Here is a 26,103-nt window from a genome sequence, read left to right as displayed (position 1 = left end):
AGTTTAACAATGTTATGTTGTATTTTTGGTTGAAATTGATGTTTCTTTTCAACATTTAAATCAAAAATAAATGTAATGTTTATTGCTATAAAAACATTAATGGTTGTTTTTTATGTAATAATGATAGAAATTTCCTCCAAAAATTTTATGTGCACCATCAAAATCTCACTTATATAACAAGTTCGAATCAAAAACAAAATAAATATTGTAACTAAGGCAAAACAGTTTAAGGGTAAAGTAACTTGGGCCGTACTTCTACCTATTTGTTTGTGTTAATACGTGCAGCATACCAACTATATGCCTGCTTTTAAATGATAGGAAAAAACAAACAAACTACTAACCACATGCTAATAATTTATGTAAACATAAAATACTACAAATACAAGTAAGCTAATGACGAAATAAAACTTGCATATAGCTTTAAAACCCTGTACAAACATGCTAGCCCATAGCCTACAATGCTTTACTTGCTATTTGGCAATGAAATCTTTGCTTGCATACCTTTATTTCAAAAAGCAATAAATTACTAAGACGGGATTGAGTCTATTTATAGTATATAATAGTTATATCTATTTTTAAATTTATAACAATTCAATTTGATATTTAAAAGAAAGCTATTTTTTTTTTGACAAGGTTGAACACCTTTTTTAAAAAGTGGTTAAAAGCCAAAGTAAACAAATATCTGAAATTATAGGATCCATGATTGAAATTAACTTTTATACTTCGAATATTTTTTTATGATAAATTTTTTGTTAATACATGATATGAAGAAACAAATATTAATAAAAACAATGTTTTTATTTTTGATATTGTGAAGCTGTAATAATAAAAACGATTGCTTTGTCATAAGCTTTCATATTTTTTTAATTGATGAAGTTTGAAAAGTAGTTAATTATGGAAGGTTCTTAAAAAATCTCCTCAGCAATAAAAATCTGAATAAAAGATCAATAAAATGATAAAAAAGTAATAAAAAAGGGCTTCAACACAAACATAAATTGAATATATGATACAAAACTTATATTAAGAATTATTACCAAAAAATAAAAATATTTGTATAATTTAATACATTTTTAATTTAGCCAAAAAATAAAAATCACGTTTTTTTAAAAGAAATATCATTCATCCCAATTCTTTTGTAATTACAAAATACCCTTAACAGCATTTTTGAAAAAGATGTTAATTAAAAAATTATAGAATTACCAATCGTGTTTGCCGGAACTTATACATAAATATTGATATTGTGACAAGAGTACTTTTTTTTTTTATATGAATAAAGCAAACTATGTTTGTCTGTATCGTTGCTGAAATTAGTCATTTTTTAGTGTATATACTTAATCTAAAATCTAAGAAATAACAATAAAATTGATCGTTTGCTTCATGTTAAAAAAAAAAAAAAAAAAAAAAAAAAAAAAAAAAGATTATCCCAGAATTTTATAATATAACTAGATTCCTTCCTAAAAATCCCAAGAATCACCACTGAAATCCCAAGAATAAAACAAACTTTTTCAATAATATCTGCTGATTTGTATATATAATTTTCTGTTATTAAATATCTTCAACAAAAAAATCAAAAAGAATATTTTCACTAATTATGTTTAATATTTTTAAAATTTACAATTTTTCTTAAGCAATTGCTAGTGAAATTTTTACCTTTGCATTCACAATTCTCAAACATTAATTATAATACGTAAGTTTCAAAGTATTGTGTTTTAAACCTATTTTTGTGTTGCTCATAAACATTCCCCAGTTCAAGTTTCGTTATTAAGGCTATAGAAAACTGCCAATTCTTTATAATATATTATTTATATATAGTTAAAATCAGATTAAATGAGAACGAGTTAAAAACGACTAAACTCTCACACCTTCAGATAAAAAAAGTTTGAAGATGTAATTAATATAATTAAATCTTACGTTCTTGCGATATATCAAAAGGAAAAAAATGGCAAGACTTTATATGAAAGTAACTTTAGCTGAGGTTTAGCAACAAGCTTAAATATTGAGTGACTACGTGTGAGTGTGCAGGCAGAAACACAAAATATTTGTTTAGAGCATCGTCTCTATTAAATAGGCAAATTTTGTATTTTCGTCGACACATAAAATCTTTGAGTAGTACTGTCACTAGTATATTTATATTCTCCTAATTCATAATGTTTAATTTTTGATGGTTTTCAATAAAAAACTAGTTATGTCCAATATATCAATATTAATCGTCGTTATTTGCATATTGTTTTATGGATTACGAGCATATATTTTACATTGGCAAAAAGTATAGTAAATAAATAATACTCATTTTGACGTCTAGACATTGTTTTTATTAATCTATAGATATTAATATAATAATTGATGATCTAAGCATAGGAAAGTATGTTTCAATATTTTTATCAATATATTAAAAATAATTGATTAAGATATTTAAGGTTTACAATCAACAGAATGTAATCTATTTATTACAATTCGGCTTAATGGCCTTGTGTTTTTTGATCAGAGTTTTAAAAATATTTTCAACAAATGGATGCAGAAAATTAATGGTAATTCGTAGTTCTCCTTTTGTCTAGGGGTATTAAAAAGAATATGATAAAGGAAGAAATAGGTGTATACATATATTAAAATAACTTTTTTTTTTATCCATTTATTATCAGAATAATGGTTAATAGATAACGGTATTATAATTCTGTAAGGCATTCACGATTATTTTAATTCAATTCTCTTTTTCATTTGATAAATATTCTATTAATAGTAAAAAAGTCATCAATTGGTAAAAAAAAAAAAAATTGTGTATGGACCTCGGTAGATCATATTTTTGATCAATTCTCTAGTATAAAAAAGAATAAAAAATTAAACTGATGTTTTTTTAATTTTATTTTGTTAGTACAATGATTAAACTAGGAACATTAGAGCATGAGCTCTAATATTATTTGCAAGGTAATGTGACACTCTGTAGCGCTTGGGAGCGCAAATTTAATTTTTCACAGAGTTTTCAACAGAGTGTGAACTTAAAAATTACGAAAAACGTGATTTACAGGGTGTCCACGATAAATTAGAACTATCTTAAAATTCAAACTGCTTGTTAAAAATGGAATTTGGAGTGTATTTGTTAATATGAAAAAGTTAGACATGATATTAAATAATAAATTTATTCAACATGTTCTCCCTCAGTAGCCACCATCTTCTCCATCCTGCCCCTAAAGGATTTGCATGCCCTGATGACTTCCACGGAATCGACAGCATTCCACTCCCTCGTAATGGAGCCCTTCAGGGACGCGATGCTCTTGTGGCTGACCTTGTACACCTTCCTCTCCAACTTCCCCTACCAGTAGTAATGACACGGATTGAGGTCGGGTGAGTTGGAGGGCCAGGGATGACGAACTCCTCCATGACTTCGCAGTACCTTATCGCGTTAACCCTTTCCTTGGGATTGAAGAAGAAAGGAGGCATCATCTCACCGGTACTGCAGATGACACCAGGGTCATCACGGAGGCCGGGAACTTTGTGGTGAACACCGCAGGGACCTCTTTTCTCTCCTTGGCAAGCCACCTGTCATTCTGGACGTTGTAGCTTCTGTCTACAGTCCAGTTCTTCTCGTCAGAGAAGAAGATGATTCTTCCTCCATGGCTCTTCAGGTCATTGAGGAGACACTTACCGTTAGTGAGGCCGGTGGCCTTCATGGATGCCGTGAGGATGTGTTTTTCGGCCATTCGGTATGACCTGTACCCAAGGTCCTCATTCACAGCCTTGAAGACCGGGTGCTTGCTCACTCCACGATTCTTGGCCAATCTGGACAAGGAAGTCCCCGGCAAAGCTTTGATGGACTTCCGGAGGCCTTCAAGGAAGCGGGGAGTGCGGATTCGGTCACTTCTCATGTTGTGGGTCTTACAGTAGACCTTCCCCTCAACCTCTCAGGCATTGAAGAACCGGTATACCGTGGTCTTGGGTGTAATTAAGAAGCTTGTAGATAGCAGAGGGCTTGTGTCCCGCGCGATCCAATTCGAGGATGGCGTCTCTCCTTGCTTGTTCCATGATGACTATTGTTTGTTGTCATAACAATTGTGGTGGAAGTTATAGTGTATTGTTCACGCAACCTTTTATATTAGTATGATTTAACCCCGAATATCCACATTATAGATCTGGATGAAGTTTAAAGTAGTTCCAATTTATCGTGTACACCCTGTATATCCAAACAAGAAAATATTACTCAATACCAATTTCTTATATGTTTAAATACTATATTTGGTAATATGTTTTATTAAATATGTCCTACTTCACAAGCAATAACAGCCTCGATACGCCAGTGAATAGAGTGCATGAAGGCCGTGTCCATGGGGGTACCACTCTGCCATGATGGCAGCTCAGAAATAATCCAAATTTGGTTGAGAGGCGCGGCAGACAATCTTTCCTAAGACGTTCAGTTGGTTGTGTCCAGGGTTGGAGGCGGAGCTGATCAGAAGTGAGCCATATTGTTGGTTGTATGGTGCTGTAATGAACTTGTAGATGTTGTTGGCAGTCCGAACGGACATGTATATAAGTAAGCAACGCTCATGCCCTATTAGATAAATGGTTTTTAAAGTATTAATTTACTATAGCGCCAATGGAAGATATTCTACCCAGAAATGTGACAAATCACCTTTAGTGATTAAAGTTGTATTAATAAAATCACACAAATTTAAAGTTAATTTTAATTAAATATAAGTATGATATTTTAGCTTTGAAGCTCGAACAAAGAAAGTTACTTTTTAATTTGGTATTTTTATAAAAAATAAATAGTATCCCACATGATTATATGGGGAGATTTAATGAAGAGTGTGTTAGAGAAATGTTTTTCAATGGGTGGGTCTTGACCCAAAAGTGGGTCACATATCTCTAATGGGTATGTTGTAGAGTCTTAAATCAAAAATGTATATATAATATCTTATTATACCTGTTGTGTAGAATCTTTTAAGATTGATATCAAGGCATAAAAGACTTCACTTCAAAAATATTTTTGGAAAATTTACATATTAGTTAAATAGTTCAATATTTTTGTTCAAGATTGCTTTTTTATTTATTGACGTACTGCTTATTGACATATAAAAAGTATTAAGAGTCAGACGTAAAATAGCTCATAGTTGGTAAGATGGGTGTCATTTCCTTCTAAGGACCAAATTCTAAACTTTTCTTCCAAATAGTCAGTAGCTGTCATGTGTTGGTGTAGTGAGGACCGTGCATTTGTTGTCAAGAATAAATATTGCAAAAAAAAAAAAAAAAAAAATGAACTGACAGAATACTTGATAAAATGTAGCTAAGTGCAATTTAGGTCTAGAGTTTTTAAAGTACGATTTTTAAAAATCAGTTAATTGCTTCAATTTCCAATATACAAAAACGATTTTTTTGAATTGATTTTCATAATTTGAAATCTGCAAAACTCTTTGTATGTAAATAAGACCACAGATAATGATCCTACAGATTTAAAACTAATTTTATCAGATTAGCTACTATGTAAAAATTCTAAATTAGTGTAGTGTATCCAAGTCAGCTAAATAAAAGCAGATTTATTCTGGAAATCTCAATATGTTATGAGCTTTGCAAAATTGTAAAAAAAAGTTTGTTCTTCAAATTAAATAACCACCATTATGGAATAAGATATGTTGTTAATTTAATTTCGCACCTTTGAGTCTAAAAAACTTTCTCTTTAAATTATTTTTCAATGAAAAATAATTTAAAGAGAAAATAAAAAATGAATAAATCACTGTACATTAGTTCCGTTTATTCAATCATGGAATTCTAGATACCTGAAATAATCAAGCAGCATTTTTATTCTGACTTGAGAAGAATATACAGGAATTAAATGGTTTCATTAAAAAAAAAAAAGTAGACACCATTTTTTACCCATTCCTTCAAGTAAAGAATAACAGGCTTAGCTGCATGCGAGACTATTTCATTCGTCTAAAATTATATGATGCAGTGTATGGACAATAGGAGACGTTATTCATCATTTATCAGTAAATAGGGGATGTGCGTGAAGAAAAAAGTAAGTATTAATGCCCATTAAAAAAGCAAAAACAATTGATGATGTGTGTGTTTTTTTTGTTCATTATTTAATAAGTTCTTTTTGTGTTAACTTATTTCTCTAAAAGACGAATTCTCGCTTGTCTTTGGTTTAAATTAGTTTAAAAATGTATAATAAAATATATAGTTATTAATTTAAATAAATGGTGATTTTATAATTATGATACATTTCCTGCACCATTAATACTTTAAATATATAAAGTTCTCCATTTTATAGAAGTAACTCATTTTCTCTCTCCAAAACCATAAAAACAGGCAGTTGTTATTAACAAATGTCTTAATTCAGGTGTACCATATGTTTAGCTCCGACTTTTGGGCTCTTAAAAAAATCTTTACCTAGCAGATATGATTATCTAAACACCATGAAACAAGGCATGAAATATGTACTATCATTATTTAAAAAAATCTGATTTATAAAACTTGTTTTATTGCCTTTTAGAAAAAGAAAACTATGTTGCGGCAGCCTGTATAAAAATCCATTATTTTCACTCTAAAACATTATTACAGATGAAATGCTTATAAAATGAATCCTTTAAGAAGAGTTTCATATCGTATTTTTGTTGGAAAAGAGAGGGACTTAGGAAGAGCTTACATGAATTATAATCCTAAAGGTATCTGTGCATGTATGTATATTGTATATACAATATTAAAAAGAAGCTTATTCAGATAGATGTTGGAAAAAGTAATTTAGAGGATTCGCTTCTACATATTTATGTACCTAAATGGAAGTCAATATTAATAAGGATGCTTTCACTTCATCAAGAAGAAAATATTTATGTTTGTATGTAGTATATGCTAAATGCAAATGTATTTGTATATTATATGGTTTGTTTGCTTTCTCAATCAAGCAAGCAATAAAGTACAATTGTAATATGTTCGTGTACAATGTGCATTAGGACAGTTCGTTTTTCAACTTTCCACGAAAGTTCCATTGAAGATAGTGCGGAAAAGTTGTGAATGGGTATAAAAATAACCTATGCTAAATTTCTTTGTCCTATGAGGTCATTTTTAGGAGGCACATCTCAATCAAATTATGAAAAATACAAACATTTTTTTACTTAGTAAATATAGATCATTTTATAAATATTTTTTTAACTAATAAAAAGTGTTTATAAAGCTGTTGTTTTTTTCTAAAATTGTCCCATGGAACAAAAATATAAGAAGATAAGAAAATTGGATGATCCGCGTATAAGTTTGTTCTTATTTTGTTTGTTCATTTTACTCCAACGGGTAGCTTTAGAAAAAAAAAATTATTAATGTTTTTCATAGGTTAGATAATTAATAAATGATAAATAATAATTTATTCGCTATTTTAATCTTTATTGACAAAATAAATAACTTTTTGGTCTCCTTTCAAACTTTGAAGTAGATGTGCTACCTAAAGATAACATTATTGGGAAATGAAATTTTGCACATATTATTTTCTTACCTTATAACAACTTTTCCAAAGTACCTTTAATCGAAATTCGGGAAAAAGTTGGCATTCAAACCGCCCTAATATGCATATCTTATCCTTTTTTTTTCTCTTCGTCTTGAGAGATACAATACTATTAATAGAAGGACTTTTGTTTATGTGTGAGTCTTGCGCCTGAAGCTAGCCAAGACATAGGGAATTCACTTTTTCGTGATATTTACATTATATATATATTTAACTATGTACACATGTCATTCTCTAAAAATAGTCCATACAAGATACATATTTATATTAATAAACCTAATAAGACATGACATTGTTTCAACTTTCAGAATAAAGACTTTCTATTTATTAATGTGAGTTTTTCACCCTCGGTTAGTGAACTGGAATGTTATAAATCCCTAGGCGGGTACAAATGCTTCCTTCGAATCTACATTTCATCGCGCCAATACTGTATCATTTGCTCCTTACTATTTTTGCCATTTATTATTTACCTTCAGTATGCTTTATTTAGGATTTTTTCGTATATTTAACCATTTCTAATTGAAGTGTAGATAATTTAATTAACTCTTTTTACTTAAAAGTAATTACTTTTTGCCCTAATTATTTCTTGGATTCTTTTTGGTGTTTTTTTTTTTTTTTTTTCAATGAGGGGACAAAAGACAAAATATTATATCTAGTTGAAACTCCAAACTCTTTTTTTAAATTCATTTTTCCTGGATGTTTTATATTCATACTCCTATTTCTAGTATTTTAATTGATATTTACGAGTGCAAAATGAACGAAATAGTTAAAAAAAAAAAGGATACAAAATTTATAAAAAATAATGAATATAATCATTTAACTTTTTAATTAAAGCCGTTTTATTTTTTATACAGTTCACTAACTGCGGGATAAGATTATTTATTAATAAAATAATACATAATTTGCCTTTAGTTGGTCAGATTGAGTTGCACTGGTTAAGTAAAAGTAGTACTCCAATTATTCCAGGTAACTTATGAATTGAAAATAGATACTTGAACTATTTATAAAAATTCAAATCCCATGACATCATGAAGCTGCAATAAATCTAGAACACTTTTCAAATAAATATTCATGTGCAATTTTTCTTTCTTGTCCCTTATTAGTGCTCCGAACATTATATTGGTTGACTTTAAAAGGAAATGAGCAAACTAACAAAAAATATATTATCTGTAAGGTGGTGTGACTTTATGTAGCCTAGTCCAATCTAAGTAAAGTTTACTTGAGCGTGCTGGTGTTTCTTCTATGTGATAATGATAATAATTATCATGAAGGAAGTTATATTATTTTGTCACAATACGGTGCTACTCTTTGTTGCCCATTTACAAACTAAGTAATAAGTAAACAACGCTTATCCTACAGTTGAAAATAATTAGCTAATTTGATGCTTATTGTATTTATATTTTTAGAAGAAAGGCTAAAAGATACATTATAGGTTGAGTATTTATTTTAATCATTTATATTTATAACATTTTAAGTGAATAAAATTTACCATAACCACATTTATAACGCTTTATAAAAGCTTATTGGTTGGCAACAAAAGGTATGTGTCGGGCCACATGTCCTAATATCTATTTTTGGGATATTTTTTCTCGCATCAAATTCTTCAGTAACCACTTTTCAATGCAGTTTTCAATACATAATAAAGGATTTACACAAGTTTAAGTCATTTTTTTATTATTAAAACTATTTATAAATTTGCTTTCCAATGTAGAATTGCAGGTTTAAAGTTTGAAAATATGTAAACTTAAATATTTTGTAAAATCACTGATAAAAGTGTATGTTTATTTTAAAATAATGTTTGTACTCAAAAGCTATCAAAGGACTTTTCTCCTTTAAATTTCAATAAATACATTATTAATAAGAAATACCCCTGCGACATCTAACGCAGGAAAAATAAGTTTATTTTTGTTCTCTATGCTACGATAAGGATCCTTAAAAACAGGGGGTTTCAACCTCACTCTGACTGTTTGAAAAATAACTTCTTGCAACTGACATTTTAAGGAGAATTTAAGGAGAAACCCACTTTCATCTTAGATTTACACCTTCAAAATTAAGCCTTGAAAGTCATTTCACCCTATTAGGAACCCCTGTTATAAGTAAAACCCTTCTTTTATGCTCAAGACCATCTACTTTTAGGGCTACTAAAATCAGCAATTTTATTATGGTATAAGATAATTTTCACCAATGGATCCTACTTGTGGAATTTAGAAGATGAATTTAGTTATATAACAAAGTAAAAAAACATTTTTTTTTGCATTAGTCTCAACCAAAACTATTTTATTTTATAGTCATATGCAGTTTTTTTTGCACAGTTTTCAAATTTACAGTGACTCAAAAAATACTTATATTCATGGAAATGTTTAATGTGAATGTTCCTGACATTTCATCTAATGGGAACTTTTGTTCTATTTACTTTTTTCTACTTTTTGTATACTCGTACATAATTTAGGTTTATGTCAATGGATTCAAAACAATTCAGTAAATGAAAATTATTTTATTCTAAACAAACATCTATTAATGGATTATAATTATTTTATTAGCAAAATAGAAATAAAATTTTTGAGTAATGATAATAATTAATTATTTTGGTAGGATACAAAGAGATTACAAATTGATTTGGACAACGGATGAATTTATTGATATATAGTTTGATATATGTATATATACGTATAAATGAACAAGGATATATAAATTTACTCAAGTAACATTGATATTAAATAATATAATATGTAGAGTCGATAAATTGCTACGTATTGTTCTTCAGGAGCTATGATCACGAATCGTTTTTAAAACAAATAGAAAGTTAATCATAAAGAGTCCTCCAGTACAAATGGAGAGTCCGCCAAGTGCTTTTCCAGCAGGGGAGCCGTATTCTGGATGATCGTATGAATCGAATGTAATAATTCCAACTCCAATTAGCAAAGCACCTCCCACCATGCTCAATAACGCCTCCTTTAAAAGAAAAGAAAAGAAAAGAAAGATGACATTTTGTACATTAAAATTATGCTGTGCGTTAACAGAAAATCATTCTTTAACAAAGATAAAAAAAAGTCCACGAATTTTATATCATTTATACAATTATATACAACCCATTAATTCATGGACATATTTAAGTCAATTATGGGCCATGTTTTCGATTTTCTAAAATAAATTGAGATGTCCAGGTTTTGCTGGCATAACAGGGTGTCCCAGTGAATTGTAAATGGAAATTGGGAAAGGTTTGATTGACTGAATAAAATTTTTGCTGTATTTCCCGTAATATCAACTGATAATACGATAAAAAAAATAATTCTTGTGTGAAACAAATTTATTCGTCAGACCAAGAGCAACTGAGATAGAGGCCAAAGGAAATACTATCCACGGCTTGTTGACGAGAACAGGAGTTTTTTAAAAGATCTCCCGTATGGTCCACTGATTTTAACTTTTTTTTGGTTGAAGACCAACTACCCCATGGGAAATTATGTCCTCCAGTAATACTTCAACCGGCCACGAGGCCAAAAAAAATCAGAATTGGTATGAAAAATTTTTGCAAATTAAAACCTGGCTCAGAGTGGCCTCCACTCTTAGCAGACTACAACTATTTTTCCTACGGAATCTGGGGTGCCATCAAGAGAACCTTCCAAGTGAATGTGGATTTCCTAAGTGCTAGCGTGGTCAAAAGAAGTACATGTCGGATGAATACGTAAAGAAGACCTGCAATGCCTTCAAGCCCAGGATCGAGACCATGAGCAAGATTTAATAGTTTAATTAGGTATTCTCATTATCTTACTCCTTGTACATACTTTTTGAGAATCTTGAGAAAGTTGACATTTGTTCACGATTCGCAGGGACACACTGTAGTGTAATTTATGAGATTTAATTTGATCCCGATATGACCTTTTAAATGTGAATAATCCATCCATTTCTAGTTCTTTAATTGTGACAATGATTTTTTTTTTTTCCTTTAAGTACAATGAAGATGAATTACAATAATTCCTCGGAGAATACAAAAATAATCCAGACTCAATTTTGAAAAGAATAATTCTAGCTTACTTTTATGTTGATGGGGCACATATGTAAAATTAAAAATATTTATTCAATTATGTATATGGTTTTTTTTGGGGGGCAATTTAAGTTTAAAATATATGAACAAACTAGCATAAACTGTAGAAGTTATAAGCAAACAAGTTCAAAGGCCTATGGTTTTATATTTACAATATTGTATATGTGAGCCAACAAATAGATCATTGCTATATAATAAAATCATGCATTAATTAATAGAGACATGTTGCATAAATGTATGTACAATGTATATACCACACTCTAGGAGTGTAATAGCAACAAAACTTTGTGCCTTACTTTAAAAAGAACATTTTATTTTAGCTTCGTAGCTCATCAAGAATGCATTTTTAATTCATTAATTAAAGAATGCGGGAAGGTAAAAAGAGCAAATGAAATAATATAAATACCATCCCGTTTTTTGTAATCTTTGCGATGAAAAAGTTTATGCATTCACCTAAATACAATATACATAAAATATGCTGTTCACGTTTATTTGATAATTATAATTATTATTTATATCATGTCATTTGTAAATTATGATATTAGTTTTGAATTGAGAGTATAATTATATACTCTTATATTTAGATATTTAAAAATATAAAATATTTGGGTATATTAAAAGAAACAGACTTTTTTTAAGACGAATACATGTTACATTTATAATCTTGCTCATACGTTAGGGTTTATATTTATATCTTGATATTGTGGATCTTATTGAGGTTTCAATATGGAAAATTCAAATAAAATGCTCGCAACCTTTTGAATAAGAAAAATAAAATAACAAAGGCAGCATAAATTAATACATATATTTTGGCTAAGGGGGTTTGTGTCGGTCCTCATTTAGGATCAAAGACTGCGGTCTAATCCAGTCGAGTCCCACTTGTCGGTCGTTTTTATGTTATTTTTAATTTAAATCCGAACAGGCATTCCTTTATTTTTAATTTTGACAAAAAACAAACAGTTTAACTTAATATACATAGTACAATCCCTGTACCCTTGCCAATATCTGGCAAGGGTAAAAGAAAATACAATACTAGGGAAAACCGGACTAAAAATCACAACTTTTTTTATTTTTTTAATACAAAAAGATAAAAGTACGAATTAACGACCATTGTTGGATAAATTTGATAAAATGTCGAGTTCTTTCTCGATTACACCTTCTTAATTTGTTGAAATGGGTTTACCACTTGTCGGTCCTTAAAGAAGGTAAAATCAATCCCCGTGACGTCAACGAATGTTTTTTTTTTTTTTTTACTTTTTTAATTACCCCGTTATGTTATAGAATAAATTAAATAACTAAGCAACAATATAATGAAAAAAATTATATTTTTGCAAGATATGTCTACTGGACCGTGCAGAATTATTTACCGATTTTTGTTCAGAACATATCGCGGACAATAATGACATTTCGAATGACTTGAGAAGCAATTATTCATACATTTTTCGAATAATAAAACAGTTTGTGATCAAATTTAATCAATGTAGCCACCATTTGACTCAATGACACTGGTCAGGCGACGTCTGAAGCTGCCACAGACTTGCTGGATGTAATCGGCGTCCATGGAGGCCCAGGCCTTGTTGACAGCAGCCTTTAAAGCATTTATGTTCTTGTGTTGTTTTTTGCAGGCCTTGGTCTCCACGTGCGCCTAGATAGAGAAGTCTAGTGTATCAGATCTGGGATCTGAGGGGGCCAGTAGTCCTTGGAGCAAAAGTTCATGTTGTCCTTGAGCCACTCCTGAGCTTTCTTGGAAGCGTGGGCGGGTGCTCCATCTTATTGAAAAACACAAGGAGAGTTGCCGACTATGGATTGGATCCACGGAAGGACCTTGGCTTCATGGCCTTCCCGTTGGAGGCCACGAGACCCAACATCATCACCGAAGCAGTGTGCTTTGTTGTTGCCACATAGCGGTGCTTATCTTGCACATCTCCAAAGCTCACAACACGGTCATTTTGCCTGTTGAAAACAGGATGGACCGTAAAAGTTATCTCATCTGAAAAAATGATGATGCGTCCAGATGAGCTCTTGATATCATTCAAGATTTTCTGGCACGCTCAAGTCTGACTTCTCGCTGACGTTCAGTTAGCATAGGGCGTTCAGTAGGCCTCAGGGACTTTCTTCCAGCCCTTTCAATGCCCTTGAAACAGTTGATCTCGACGTTCCCATCTTTCTGGCCATGTCGGCAATGGACCTGTTGGGAGTCCTCTTGAACACTGCCTTTACTGGCTTTGTTGAGACAGTGGGCTTCCTGCCAGCCCCAGGGGAATGCTTGAGATCCCCCCAGCCTCCAAGGGCTTGAAAACGTTGTAAATTGTCTTCAACGAGGCCCCAACCTGTTCCTTAATGTTGTTATGAGGCACTCCCGCTCGGAGGAGGGCGCAATTTCGGTCCTCTTTGTTTCCTGATTGGACATGGTCTCACGTGTGGAAGTTGTTACGCTCTCATAGGAAGGATCTTTGTTTATTTTAACAGTAACAATACGAAACAATCAGATTGGTTGCCACCAAACTTCTTAAAAAGTATATTTACAGCATCCGTAAATAATTTTGCACGGCCCGTATAATCTTAATACATATTTTATATATCTTAATAAACCATCGATACTTTTATCCAAAATTCCAAAGACCAGTAGTTAAGGACACGTTTTAAGGACCGATAGTACCTGTTCTATTACTGGACTGGACCGAATAAAGAAAGACTTACACAACAATAGGTAGGATCTCGACTCTTTCGATTTTTTATTTTTTTTTCATAATTAGGTCTTGTAATGTGGTCACAAGTCCCATTATCTTGAGGAGAAGGTGAGTTCGTATATTATGATTAGGATTTGATCCACGGACAAAGAATGAGTCTGGTATACAATCATCTCTCATTATGAATTGTACTATTATAAATGTTTTTTTATGTCTTACCTTGTAATTGTTATGACATCATAATTGCTGATAGTCATTAGAGTGGTACTTTAGCAGAACCAAATCAATGAGATTGACAGATAAACATACCTCCAGAGTCAAACCCAAGGAAGGCAAAGAACACAAATCCTGAGATTAACATGAATGCTTTTAATAATCTCGGAAGGTATAAGATACAACTGTTACTGTGAGGTGCTATCAATCCCATGGATTTCTGGGATCTCAAGGTAATGATGACAACCAGTTTAGCTTTCCCCTCTACTTCTCTCTTTCTTATTCAAAAGTTTCAGATAATTGAATTTCAATTTTCCGTACTCAAAAGTCAACAAAATCGAAATAGTAGATAAATATTTTAACCAGTACTTGAGCTAAAACTTTAAACTTAGTTGCCAAATGTGTCTTTTAACTTGAGTTTATCCCTTTTCTTACTTATATCTGTTTGCTACGTCACGTTTTATGATACATTATATGACGTCACTTTATCGTTTTCTTTCCCTTTCTTTCATGGTGTATGTAACTTTTTGTTCCTTTCGTAGAATTCACATTGTTAATCAAGCTAAAAAGGCAAATTTATGAAGGCTGCTCAGTTATTTATTGAGCATTACTCTAGTTAAATACTCAACAACCCCTAGGGAGGGGGGAGGGGGAAATATGTTTTCTAGCCAATGTATTTGAACAAATATTAACCAAATGGTCTTCGTTTTGCTTTGACTTAAACTAGCTTTCAAAAACTCGGCATACTTTAGCTTGCAATAAGTTAGCATTGAGAACTGAAATGATTGTCTTGTGATTGAGTCTCTAAAGCAATTGCTCGAGAAAGAGTGGCGATCAATGTCGAAGCACCACGTTATCGACGTGTGCAATGCGTACTGGGGTCGCATGGAGCATGTGATTGAGACGGAAGGTGTTCAAATTCATAAATAATGTTCTTTAATGAGTAATAAACCAGTTCCAATTTTCAAAAAATCTCTAGAATTTCATTTAAAGCTGCTAGGTGCAATTAATTGTTCAACGATCATTATGTTCCATGACTTTTTGACGGCCCAGTAGATAGATAATTTTACTAATTAAACTTTCAAGTCTAGAGGTCTCATTTTTCAAGCAAGCCATTTCAATGCTCAGTCTTAATAGTATGTGAGAAATAATTTGTTAAAAAATATATTTTTTTACAGAAACGATAAGAGTTTAGATAACGTGGAACAAAAAAAACAAAAAACTCCTTGCCACTTTGAGCATCAGAAAAAGGTCACCTATGTTCAACGCAGTGTCTGATGAAAATCAATGTCAAAAATTAGTTCATTTTTTTAAGGCTATACTAAGTAAAGAGGCAAATATAAGAGTCAGAAAACGTAATACAAGAACTGATTATTCAATTAAATACATGTATGATTTAGTTCTCTGCATTACCTATGTAATAGAATACATAAATCATATTTTAATTTGTATATTTGTAGAAACACCATTTTAATTTTCTTTTGCAAGCAATTAAAATAAATAGAAATGTAATTGATATATCCTTTTATTTCCTCCATCAACAAAATTGAACACTTTGCTTGATTGTAAGCAAAGTTATGGATAAGTTACTCCTGAACTTTGGCAAAACTTTCTATGAAGATTATATGTGTGAACAGTATTTATGAGAAATCATGATCACTGTTAAAAATACATCATTTATCATAATTGTGTGAAAAATTAAGATACTCTACTGAAATGACTTCCATTTTCTATGTATAATAAATACATTAAATATATATCTTAATATAAAACAAGGTCAATATCTAAGTCACATTGAAGGTAAAAAAATGCTCAAAACTGCAAACTTTTGAAAATATAATATATATGAATGTTATTTTTTAGCAAAAATGATGTTAGTCGGAGGTTTGGGCTCTTCCAAATGCCCATTTTAGCTTTTATCTGTTATAACTCTCTGAGTCGAGAATATTTAAATATAATTTTGTGTAAAAGTTTATATAAATTAAATTTTAGAATGTTAAAGTACTGGTAAATATAATATAATAACTTTCATATAAAGTTCCCATATTTGAATGTAGATACATTAAGTTTTTTTGAATTTGTTAGTTTGATATTAAGAACATAACATTTTGGAGAGATGATGTTATAATGCTGAGCTTTCTAATTCTATAAAGGCTATATTTTTGTGTGTTTTTTTTTTTACCTTTTCTAAAAAAAAACTGGCTACACAATTACATACATTTGTTGCTTTTAAGCAAATGCAGTCGGATGTCATTAGTGACCCATATGGTGAAAAACGACTTGCATTAAAAAATAATGTACAAAATATATTTGTATATATTTGCAAATGGTGAAAATAAGGTCAATATAGAGCATCTCGTTAAATGAATTATACAATGATTGTAATTATTTGTTACATAAAACTATTAGAAATTGAATTGCACTTATTTTTTGTGAGATAATGAGATTACTTGTTCAACATAATGATTTTAGTCTGCTGAAATGTTATATTTTTGACCATTATACATATTAAAAATATCATCATTAATAATATGGATTAAAACTTAATGCTTATATTTAGTTATTGATTATATTTTCTCTAAAGCATTCGTACTAAATACATCAATTTTCATTCGGGCTTCACACGAAAACCACTTATATTGATTGACTTTCCTTTTCTTTAAGGTATAAAAAAACCAAATGACAAATAAATTTATTGATTTTCAATTAATTCTTAAAAGTTAATAATTTGAAGGAAAAAAAATTACTCGAGTCAATTCAAAGTTTATCGGTATATGGGAACCTTTGAACCAAATGAAGGTATTTTTGTTCTAAAACATAGCAATTTAGTCAAACTAGATCTCACAGTCGTTTAACATGTAGCATCAAGCGTTAATATAGATGGTTGAGGATGACCCTACCAGGTCCATGAAGGCCATGGTGAGGAATCTGGGCTGCCCTGGGCGTGGCAACAGGACTCAGCACCCTGCCATGTGTCCAAAATCTCCATGCAGTGGTTAACCGAGAACTGTTATGACGTCGTAACCAACCTCCTAACTCTCCCGACCTTAATCCTTTGGACTATTTTGTCTGGGGCTATGTCGAGAGACATACCAACAGACATCCCCATAGCACCAAGACCAGCCTGATGGACTCCATCAAGGAGGTATTCGGCAACATGGACAATGAGATGGTCAAAAGAGCCTGCCGCCGGTTCAGAGGCCGTATTGAGGCTGTTATTGATGCCAACGGTGATTATATCGAATGAATGGCTACTCTATACCTATATGCTTGTCATAGTTTTGATTTTCAATAAAAAAGTTAAAAAATGTATATTTTGTGTTGTTTTTTGTAGAAAAATACTTTGGCGACAATTTGATCTATTTCATATTCATATTATAATCTTTGAAATTAAAATATACTCGTGTAGATGAAATATTGAAGGCATGTAGATTTAACATCAAATATATAACATTATTTCTGTTTATATATGTTATAATTCTTAATGCATTTACAATTTATATATGTTAAGATTTGAATAAGATATAAACGCTGGTATGAATAAACTCTTGCAAGTGTTTGATTTATAGAATATAGAAAGCACTGCTTTTGTTAGTGAAGGCTCTAGAGACTAAGCTATTCGTCAGTCCTCACATCATATTTTTTTTACCAACTATTATTATTATTCTGTCATTCTTGAAGACATATTCGAATTGGTATAAGTATTGAGTATTTATGTGTGAGTGTACTCAAGAAAAAACAGAAAGTAACACCAAGGATTTTTTGGGTAGTTATCTTCCATAATATTGAAGCAAAAAATGTCGCCTAGTCAACAACTAGTTACTCTGGACTATGCCGGGTACTATTATTATTAGTTAATATAATGGACCAATTAAGTGATACTTTTTTACCAAGTTTAAAATGAACATTGGGTTTAATGATTTTTTATTCTGTACGCCGCCTCAAATCAAGAGTAAACTAATTGTATTTCTGCAAAAGTACAATTTCTTATATATAAGTTTAGAATTACAAAAACACAATTTCCTAACGATTTTACTTTACTACTAAGAAATATTGTCAGCTAATATGCAAAAGAATTAAAATTAATTTTTTAGTTAAAATAATGAACTAATACATATTTGTATTGCGGTCCATAAAAAAAAATATTTTGTCGTTAATGTGTTTAGTCTAATTAACCAAAAACTTATTTTGAGGCTTATTTTTTCATTAGAAATATAAAATCAATTTTTAATAAAAAACAATATTGGCATTTTTACAAAAAAAATAATCATTTATTTTTGACGTTTTATTCTGAGAAATACTTAAAATAAAAATTATAATTTTTCTTTTCTCTAAATGTTTCATCGTCCTATTCTATAAACATGGACCAAAAAATGGAGTTTTTTAAAACTTTTTTACTTCAACTCCGTTAAGGAACTAATATAGAATCCCCCCTCCCCCCTTTCTTTCATACAAAAATGTGAATTTTTAATCTACAGCTTGACAAGCACTGATTAATGTAAATGTTGATTTTAATTACTATTATCTTAATAAGTTGAAAATCTTGGGACAGTTATTTGTGATAGTAATTCAATAATTTACTATAATATTAAAAAATAAATTATTTCTTCAATGGTCAAAAATTATAATCTTTTTGGCAATAAAACACTTGTTTAAAGAAAAAACCAACATTTTCATAACATAAGTTATTTTATTATGATTTTCTAGAGTACACTTGAGATAAGTCGATGTGTCGGATCCCCCAAATATCACAATTGATATATTTTGAAAGCAGATAAACTTGCTCCATTTGTTTTGAGTAACTTAGAGTTTTCATCTAAGCGTATCTATTTTTTGTATACATATACACCTGATTCTAGAAACATGTGTTTTCGAGATATAAAAACAATTAAATGAAGCTTATAAGTAAAAAAGAACATATATTGAAGCAATCATGGAACATGATAACAATGTGTCTAAGCGAATTAATGAAAGTATTTGCACTAAAGCCTCCTATATCAAAAATAAATTGCGTACTTAAGAAAAATACTTTATAGTTATGATTATAGTTCGATAAGTCTCGTGCTGTTTACAAACTATAAAAATTATAAATATTAAAAGTTCGTAATTAAGAGTTCCAAAAGTTATTTTGAAAAGTTTTATATTTTTTAATGAAACGCTCTTAACTATTTTTTTTTAATTTAAAAAATAATGATATTGATGAATAACTCGTTATGGGGTCATTGCTCTATTACAAAATGTCCCAAAATTTCAAAAATCTAACCACATATGTCAGAATTAGCTTATTTTATAGAGAATATCGATACTCCTTATATAAAAATACATAAAACTTGAGATCAATTGATTCAATAGTTCTAGAGATATGGCCATATAAAGTTAGAATAATCAAACAGTATATGTTTTTCTCATTTGACCATCAATAACTCATTCAATTTTTATTCAATTATGTTCAAAATTATTGTGCAGATAAACTTAAATATATTCATTCCAAAAATATATATTGTATGTCTCAAAAAAAAAGAATTTAAGTAGATAACTTTAAGTCCAAAAACTAGCTTTTAATCATTTATAGGACATTTTAGGTTTGTGGTGAAGCAAAGCGAAGCATAAAAATTACATTCTCTTAAAAATATTAAAATATTTCAATAAGCAGAGCTAAGCTATTAATTCAATAAACGTGTGTGCCCATCAAAAGTTATGAGTAACACTGAAGATTATTTGTTTAGAAGTGTAAATCGTTCTACTCAAAGAATCATTTTAGATTTGGTAAGGACTTTTCTTGTATGTTTACTAAATATTCTTCTCATCTTAGCATGTAGATGACATAATAAAGCAAGACAACAGCTAAGCGGCTTTTCTCTCAAACATTCTTGAAATTGTTTGAGTGAATATGTTTTTTTTTTAAATAAATATTTCTTTAATCTTCCTTAAATTGGTTAGATAGAGTTGCATTGATTAAGTATAAGTAAACATTATACATTATATGTACTAGTATTACATATGACCTAGGAATCGTCTTTTAAGACCATATGGATAGAGTATATTTTCTTTTCTACGAGCGAATGGGACACAAACCTATAGATTTGAGTTTAAGATAATAATTTCTCCCGAACGCATCGTCATTGAGCTACGTCGCTCAATATATATATATTGGCAGTGCTTAAAATTTACAACTCTACAAATTAGGTTGAGAAAAAGTAATTTCTGTATTTTTCACTTTAATTCAATACTTTACAAGAAGTGTTACAATCATCCCATTTAAGTTAAGTATGCCCTGTTCTGTTTGATAGCTTGTTGCTAACGAGGATCCATTCTTCATAATACCCTTCTCGAAGAAGCCCTTGCCCCTATTGGCAAAAAACTCGTACAACCAATTTTCACAGGCCTCTATTGAAGTCAAAATGTTTACGCCCAAGCACATTGGCAATAGACAGACACATGTGGTAGTTACTTGGCGCCTGGTCCGCACTGGAAGGTGGATACGTAAGAACTTCCCATCCAATCTCACAGATCTATTTGACTTCATCAAAGAGGTGTGCAGCCTGGCGTTGTCTTGTTGAAACACAATTCCTCTACATTTCCAGTTTCTTTTAGTATCCAGCCTTCTGCAAATAGTTCAAAATGTTTTTTTGATCTATGTTCAGCTCCGGGATGATGTTACTACGCCTTCGTGACGGTCGGTCTATCAATATGTTGTTTTCCATGATTTTATCGACATTTTGGACGGGATACTTGCTAGTGCAAGGTGCATCAATCCAAACCCTTTTATCAGAACGAAATCGCTCCAACCACTGTTGTACAAAACGAAATGAAATAATATTGGCCCTGTATACATTGCAAATTTACTTATTTGCTCTTTACGCGTTTTTTCCTGTCAGATAGTAAAAATGTAAAATATGGCAAATTTCTTCGTTTGAGATCACTATTTAAGCTCAATACTTTAGAACACTTGAAACACTTAGTTAAAAAAAAGGGCGGGAAATATGAAATTACTTTTTGACCGACTTATTATATCAATCCTATAATTCATTACAATTGAGATACTGTGAAAAATATTTCCATTCTTCAAACTACAATTTTAATAACTATAATAAATAAAAACAAACCTGTCGTTAAATGAAAATTGTTTTGTTTTTATTAATGGAAAGAAAGGTGGACATATTGTTCCATTAAACATGATTTACTAGGTCAAAATATTATACAATTTATAAGTATAAATTATTATTATGAGATCCATGAACACGTTGAAATCTAATAAACATATCAACAAAGGCATTTTAAAATAAATTGAGTTGTGTTTTGTTGTTTGGTTATGTTTTTTAACAAGATTTTTTACTTTAAATTTATTTGTTATTCACAACTTTTTGTTTGAATATTTATTTATGTACATATTTATGAAGGATTGTATCTCAAACATTTTGTTTATACCCTCTATAAATATGTACATGTATTTAGTTAGATAAAAATGGAACTGGATTCATTCTTACCACGCAGGAAGTAATATAATAGATTATATTGTTTTTTGAACGTAATTTACATATATATACATAAAGGAGCTGAAAAGGAGTTTTTTAAGATTGATCATATAACTAACAACACATATATAATGGAAAAGACCTCTCGAAGATGTTAGGAAGTGGAGGGATATAAACTTCTTGTTCAATTTGGAGAAGAATATAAAGGAAGATCCCACAAAGTCGTTGAATAGCCTCGCCAACGACTTATCTGTGGCTCCTGTGACCATCAGGATCAGGAGGGCTATAAAACACAACTTAAGATTAATTTCTTTCACAATTATCCCACCTTCTCACAGAAGGCATGAAAGCTTGGGCGCTCAAGGGGTGTAAGAAAATCATCACATGGCAAATGAGACAATTGTGAAAAATTTCTCGTAAAAGAAATTGGTGGCGGTGGGGTTTGACCCACCTTGTGGACAAGGGGTGCACTTGCATAAACTGTGGGTGGGGTATATTACATTATTTTATTAGAAGGGGTCCTTCATACTCAGAATAGCGGCAGGTATATTTCATATTTTATTAACGTCTATGTTTTGACCACTTTTAGGGACCAGTATATTATGCAAAATAAAAATGGGGTTGTACGTGACTATTTCTTATTATACAGAAAAAGTGCACACAGTTATAAAATTGGCTCTAATGAAATTGTATCATAATCAAGTCTTTAATGATCAAATTGTTTGCAATGAATTGCTAAACAATTAAACATATATATTTTAATGAAAATAGTTTTAAAAATGTAGTCAGAAAGTTACGAGGGATATTAATCACAAGGATCCATTAAGAGCTGTTTTATATTCCTAGAAATTACTATTTCAAAAAATATAGTTAGATAACATGATTTTTTACTCAGAAAATATTAACATATTAAGTTACTTTTCTTAACAAGTGTTGTGTCAGTTCATATTTATTTGGTCTAATCCATTCTTAGGACTACTCGCTATGAGTCATTTGGACTCTCATCACTAGACCTGATAAAAACAGAAGAAATATATTAAGTGACGTCATGAAGGAAATAAATTTATCAGTATTAGGACTGATTTGTTGTACTGAACTGGATCGGACCGAGACTAAACTGGACGGGAAGTCTTAAATGAAGATTGACACACCACTAAGTACGACGGTAGTTTGAAAAGTCCATGCAAAGCCCGAGAAAGGGCAATACTGGCGTGTATTGATGTTATTTTTAATTAGTAATATCCCTTGGAAGGCCACACACCAACTTTTCGCCAGATCGGTCTATTTCCTTTTGTTTGGTATTCGTTTGAATCGGATATTCAAAAAAATGGACGGAAAATAATTCGTGTCTTGATGAAACATTACTTTATGAAAAGCCAAACGACACAAGAGAATAAAAAGAAGCCTTGGGAGTGACTCTAAGGGCACAAGTTACACTGAACGCAATGGACCCCCCTGTTGAGAGGTTACTACTCTATAAATCATTGATAAACTCCATGATATGGTGATGGATGACAGAAGAGTGAAGGTGCATGAGATTGCTAGTGCTGTGGGGATTTCAAATGAACGGGTACATAATATTTTGCATCAACATTTGTATATGACGAAGCTATTTGCAGGATATGTGGTCACTCTTGACCAAAAACGAAATCGTTTGAAGTTTCTCAAGGACGATTCGTAGCGGTTCCAGAAGAATCTGCAGGACTTTAATCGTCTTTTTGTCACTGTTGATGAAACATGGATAATTCACTACTCTCCTGAAACCAAACAATAATCTCAACAATGGGTTATCTAGGGGGAATATGTGCAAAAAAGGCGAAATCCGTTTCTTGATTCAAACGCATTCCGAAGAGAAAGAAATGTACCGATCTGGCTGAAAGTTGGTATGTATTCTTCCAAGAGATGCTACTACCTAAACATAGCTTCGATACGTGACAGTAGTGCCATCTCTCAGACTTTGGACGGACTTTTCAAGCAACCCTTGTACACACATAATTAATCAAAAAATTGACTTACTCCCGAAAAAAAAATTGAATTACTTTCTTTATAAAAAATCTTTATTTATTCAATTACTTCAAATAAATTTAAAGTATATATTGTCTATTTTGTATATATTAAAGTTGAATAATTAAATCAAATCAATACATCCAGCTTGAAGTGTAATGTATTTACGAGTGATAGGAGGAGTAATTGGACTTGAAGAGCTTGGTTCCTTTTCTGAAATTGGAATTGGCATGGGGAAAGTAAGGTGTCATTTCCGATTTTCATCTAGTTTAATGGTATTTAACTATTTATTACTTTTCTAAGCTATAAAAAAGATATTTCCGTTAAGATACAGGAAACGAACATTGATTACTGGGGTCTTATAATTTTATAAATGATCTTATAATCAATATATGCTCGAAAGCTAAGAAAAAATCATTTGAACAGCCTGATATACTTACCATAACAAAAAGAGAGCCTCCAAAGACATAGGCAATCAGGATCAATGGTACAACCAGCGCTAATCCAAGAGAGGCACCAACTCCCAGAAAATCTTCAACACCAAAACTAAGCCTTTGCCCATCGTTTCCATAGGAGGCGAGGAGCAAAATGGCAGTGAGCGTTGCCTAGAAGAAATAAAAATGTATTACTTTTTAGATTAATTTGAATATATGTATGACAAAAAGCTATTTAACCCACGTGTTACAATGTTGGACATGTTTTGTTACATTTTTTTAATATCCATGTATGTAAATATATTATAACATATTGTGCTAATTTATTTATTCAAATATATATGTATATTTGTATTAAGAAAAAACTGTCCTCGAGACAAGTAAGGTTTGAGTATTGATATAATCAAATTATAGTATGGAAAAACATATGTGGATACGCTGTATAATTTATTTAATATTTACAAATAGAATTTGAAATGAAGAAAAATCTCATTTGAGACTTACATACACACAAATGAGTCCATATTTTTTAAATAGAAAAAAAATAAATAAATTTGTTCGTATAAAACTATCCTTTCTAACTTGGCAATCATTTTGACAATGAACTAATCAAATCATCGTTTACCCATCCAAATAAGCTCAGTTGGTAAAGGCAGGGGAGAATCATATTATTTTGTGTCTTTATTTATATATATATATATAAAAAAATAGAGTGGGAAAAGAAAGAACAAAAAAAGAAGAATGCTTTCTCAATGTCTATAACATAAAATTTAACCAATTTTATTATATGTATATAAAAGATATTTATTATAGGTTGGGGAAAAAGTAATTTCGTATTTTTTGCTTTATTTTAATACTTTATAAGAAATGTTACAATCATCCGATTCAAGCCAAGTATGCCTGTTGTGTTTGATAACATGTTGACAATGAGAATCCTAATTCATCATGCCCTTCTTGTATTTAGAAGCCTATTAACAAAAAACTTGGAGAACCAATTTTCACAGGCCTCTAATGAAGAGAAATTTGTACATCATGCACATTGACAATATGTAGATAAGAACAGGTGGTAGTCACTTGGTGTAATATCCGAACTTCCCATCCGAGCTACTGGAGATTCATGTGCGTCATCGAAGATGTGTGCGGCCTGGGTTTGTCTACATAATGTCTTGTTGTCTCCTATTTACCAATGCCGCTGAATTGTCAACTTTAAATGGTCAAGTTGTTGGTATTAGGAAAACAAAAATCAGGAAAAAGATAAAATCCCAATTTTTTTAATTTTTAGTTTCATATACACATGTGCAGTCCTATTTTTCGAAGGCATATTTGAGTCAATTATTGGTCTTTGTATTCAAATTTATGGGAGGACTTAAAATGCACAATAATTTCAGCTGTATTTGATTTAAGAGACTAATATATGCCCCGATATGGTGTTTCAAATTAAATCTGTAAATTTCTGATTTTTTTATGTATTCTGACAATCAATTTTAGCTACTTAAAGTAAAAAGGGTTTATAAAACTATTTAACAATAATTCACCGAGGAATTTAAATTAAACCATTGCTGTTGGGCGTCTTTAGGACTACCTTCTACGCCGTCAGCAAGTCGGAAACGTTGAAAAGGAAGAAAGGCCTGTCAAAAAGGCCAAACAGGACCCAAAGGAGTTAAAGAAAACAGCCCAGGCCTCCAATCCATGAAGGCCCGTACAAGAGATAACGAATAACAGGCTTTCACAACAAACTGTCTAGAGAGCTATCAAAAGAGTGAGT

The 26,103-nt window shown here is 30.8% G+C and overlaps 1 protein-coding gene across 2 annotated transcripts in view; it reads right to left on the bottom strand.

The window, feature by feature from the left end:
- Positions 1–9,959: 9,959 nt before the first annotated feature.
- Positions 9,960–26,103, bottom strand: part of LOC121128495 (uncharacterized) — a 74,293-nt gene continuing 58,149 nt past the window's right edge. Inside the window, exons 2-3 of one of the 2 annotated variants that reach the window (XM_040724080.1) lie at positions 24,345–24,509; positions 9,960–10,432 (exon numbers count right to left, since the gene is read on the bottom strand). In XM_040724080.1, coding sequence (XP_040580014.1) covers positions 10,241–10,432; positions 24,345–24,509 — 357 coding nt within the window. In that variant the 3' untranslated portion in view covers positions 9,960–10,240. The remainder of the gene's footprint in view (positions 10,433–24,344; positions 24,510–26,103) is intronic. The other variant, XM_040724081.2, reaches the window with a different exon arrangement.

The sequence above is a fragment of the Lepeophtheirus salmonis genome, chromosome 13 (assembly GCF_016086655.4).
Source record: "Lepeophtheirus salmonis chromosome 13, UVic_Lsal_1.4, whole genome shotgun sequence".
NCBI classification, from domain to species: domain Eukaryota; kingdom Metazoa; phylum Arthropoda; class Copepoda; order Siphonostomatoida; family Caligidae; genus Lepeophtheirus; species Lepeophtheirus salmonis.
The sequence above is the reverse complement of the archived record's forward strand: the minus strand, read 5'-3'. Positions and strand labels throughout refer to the sequence as shown.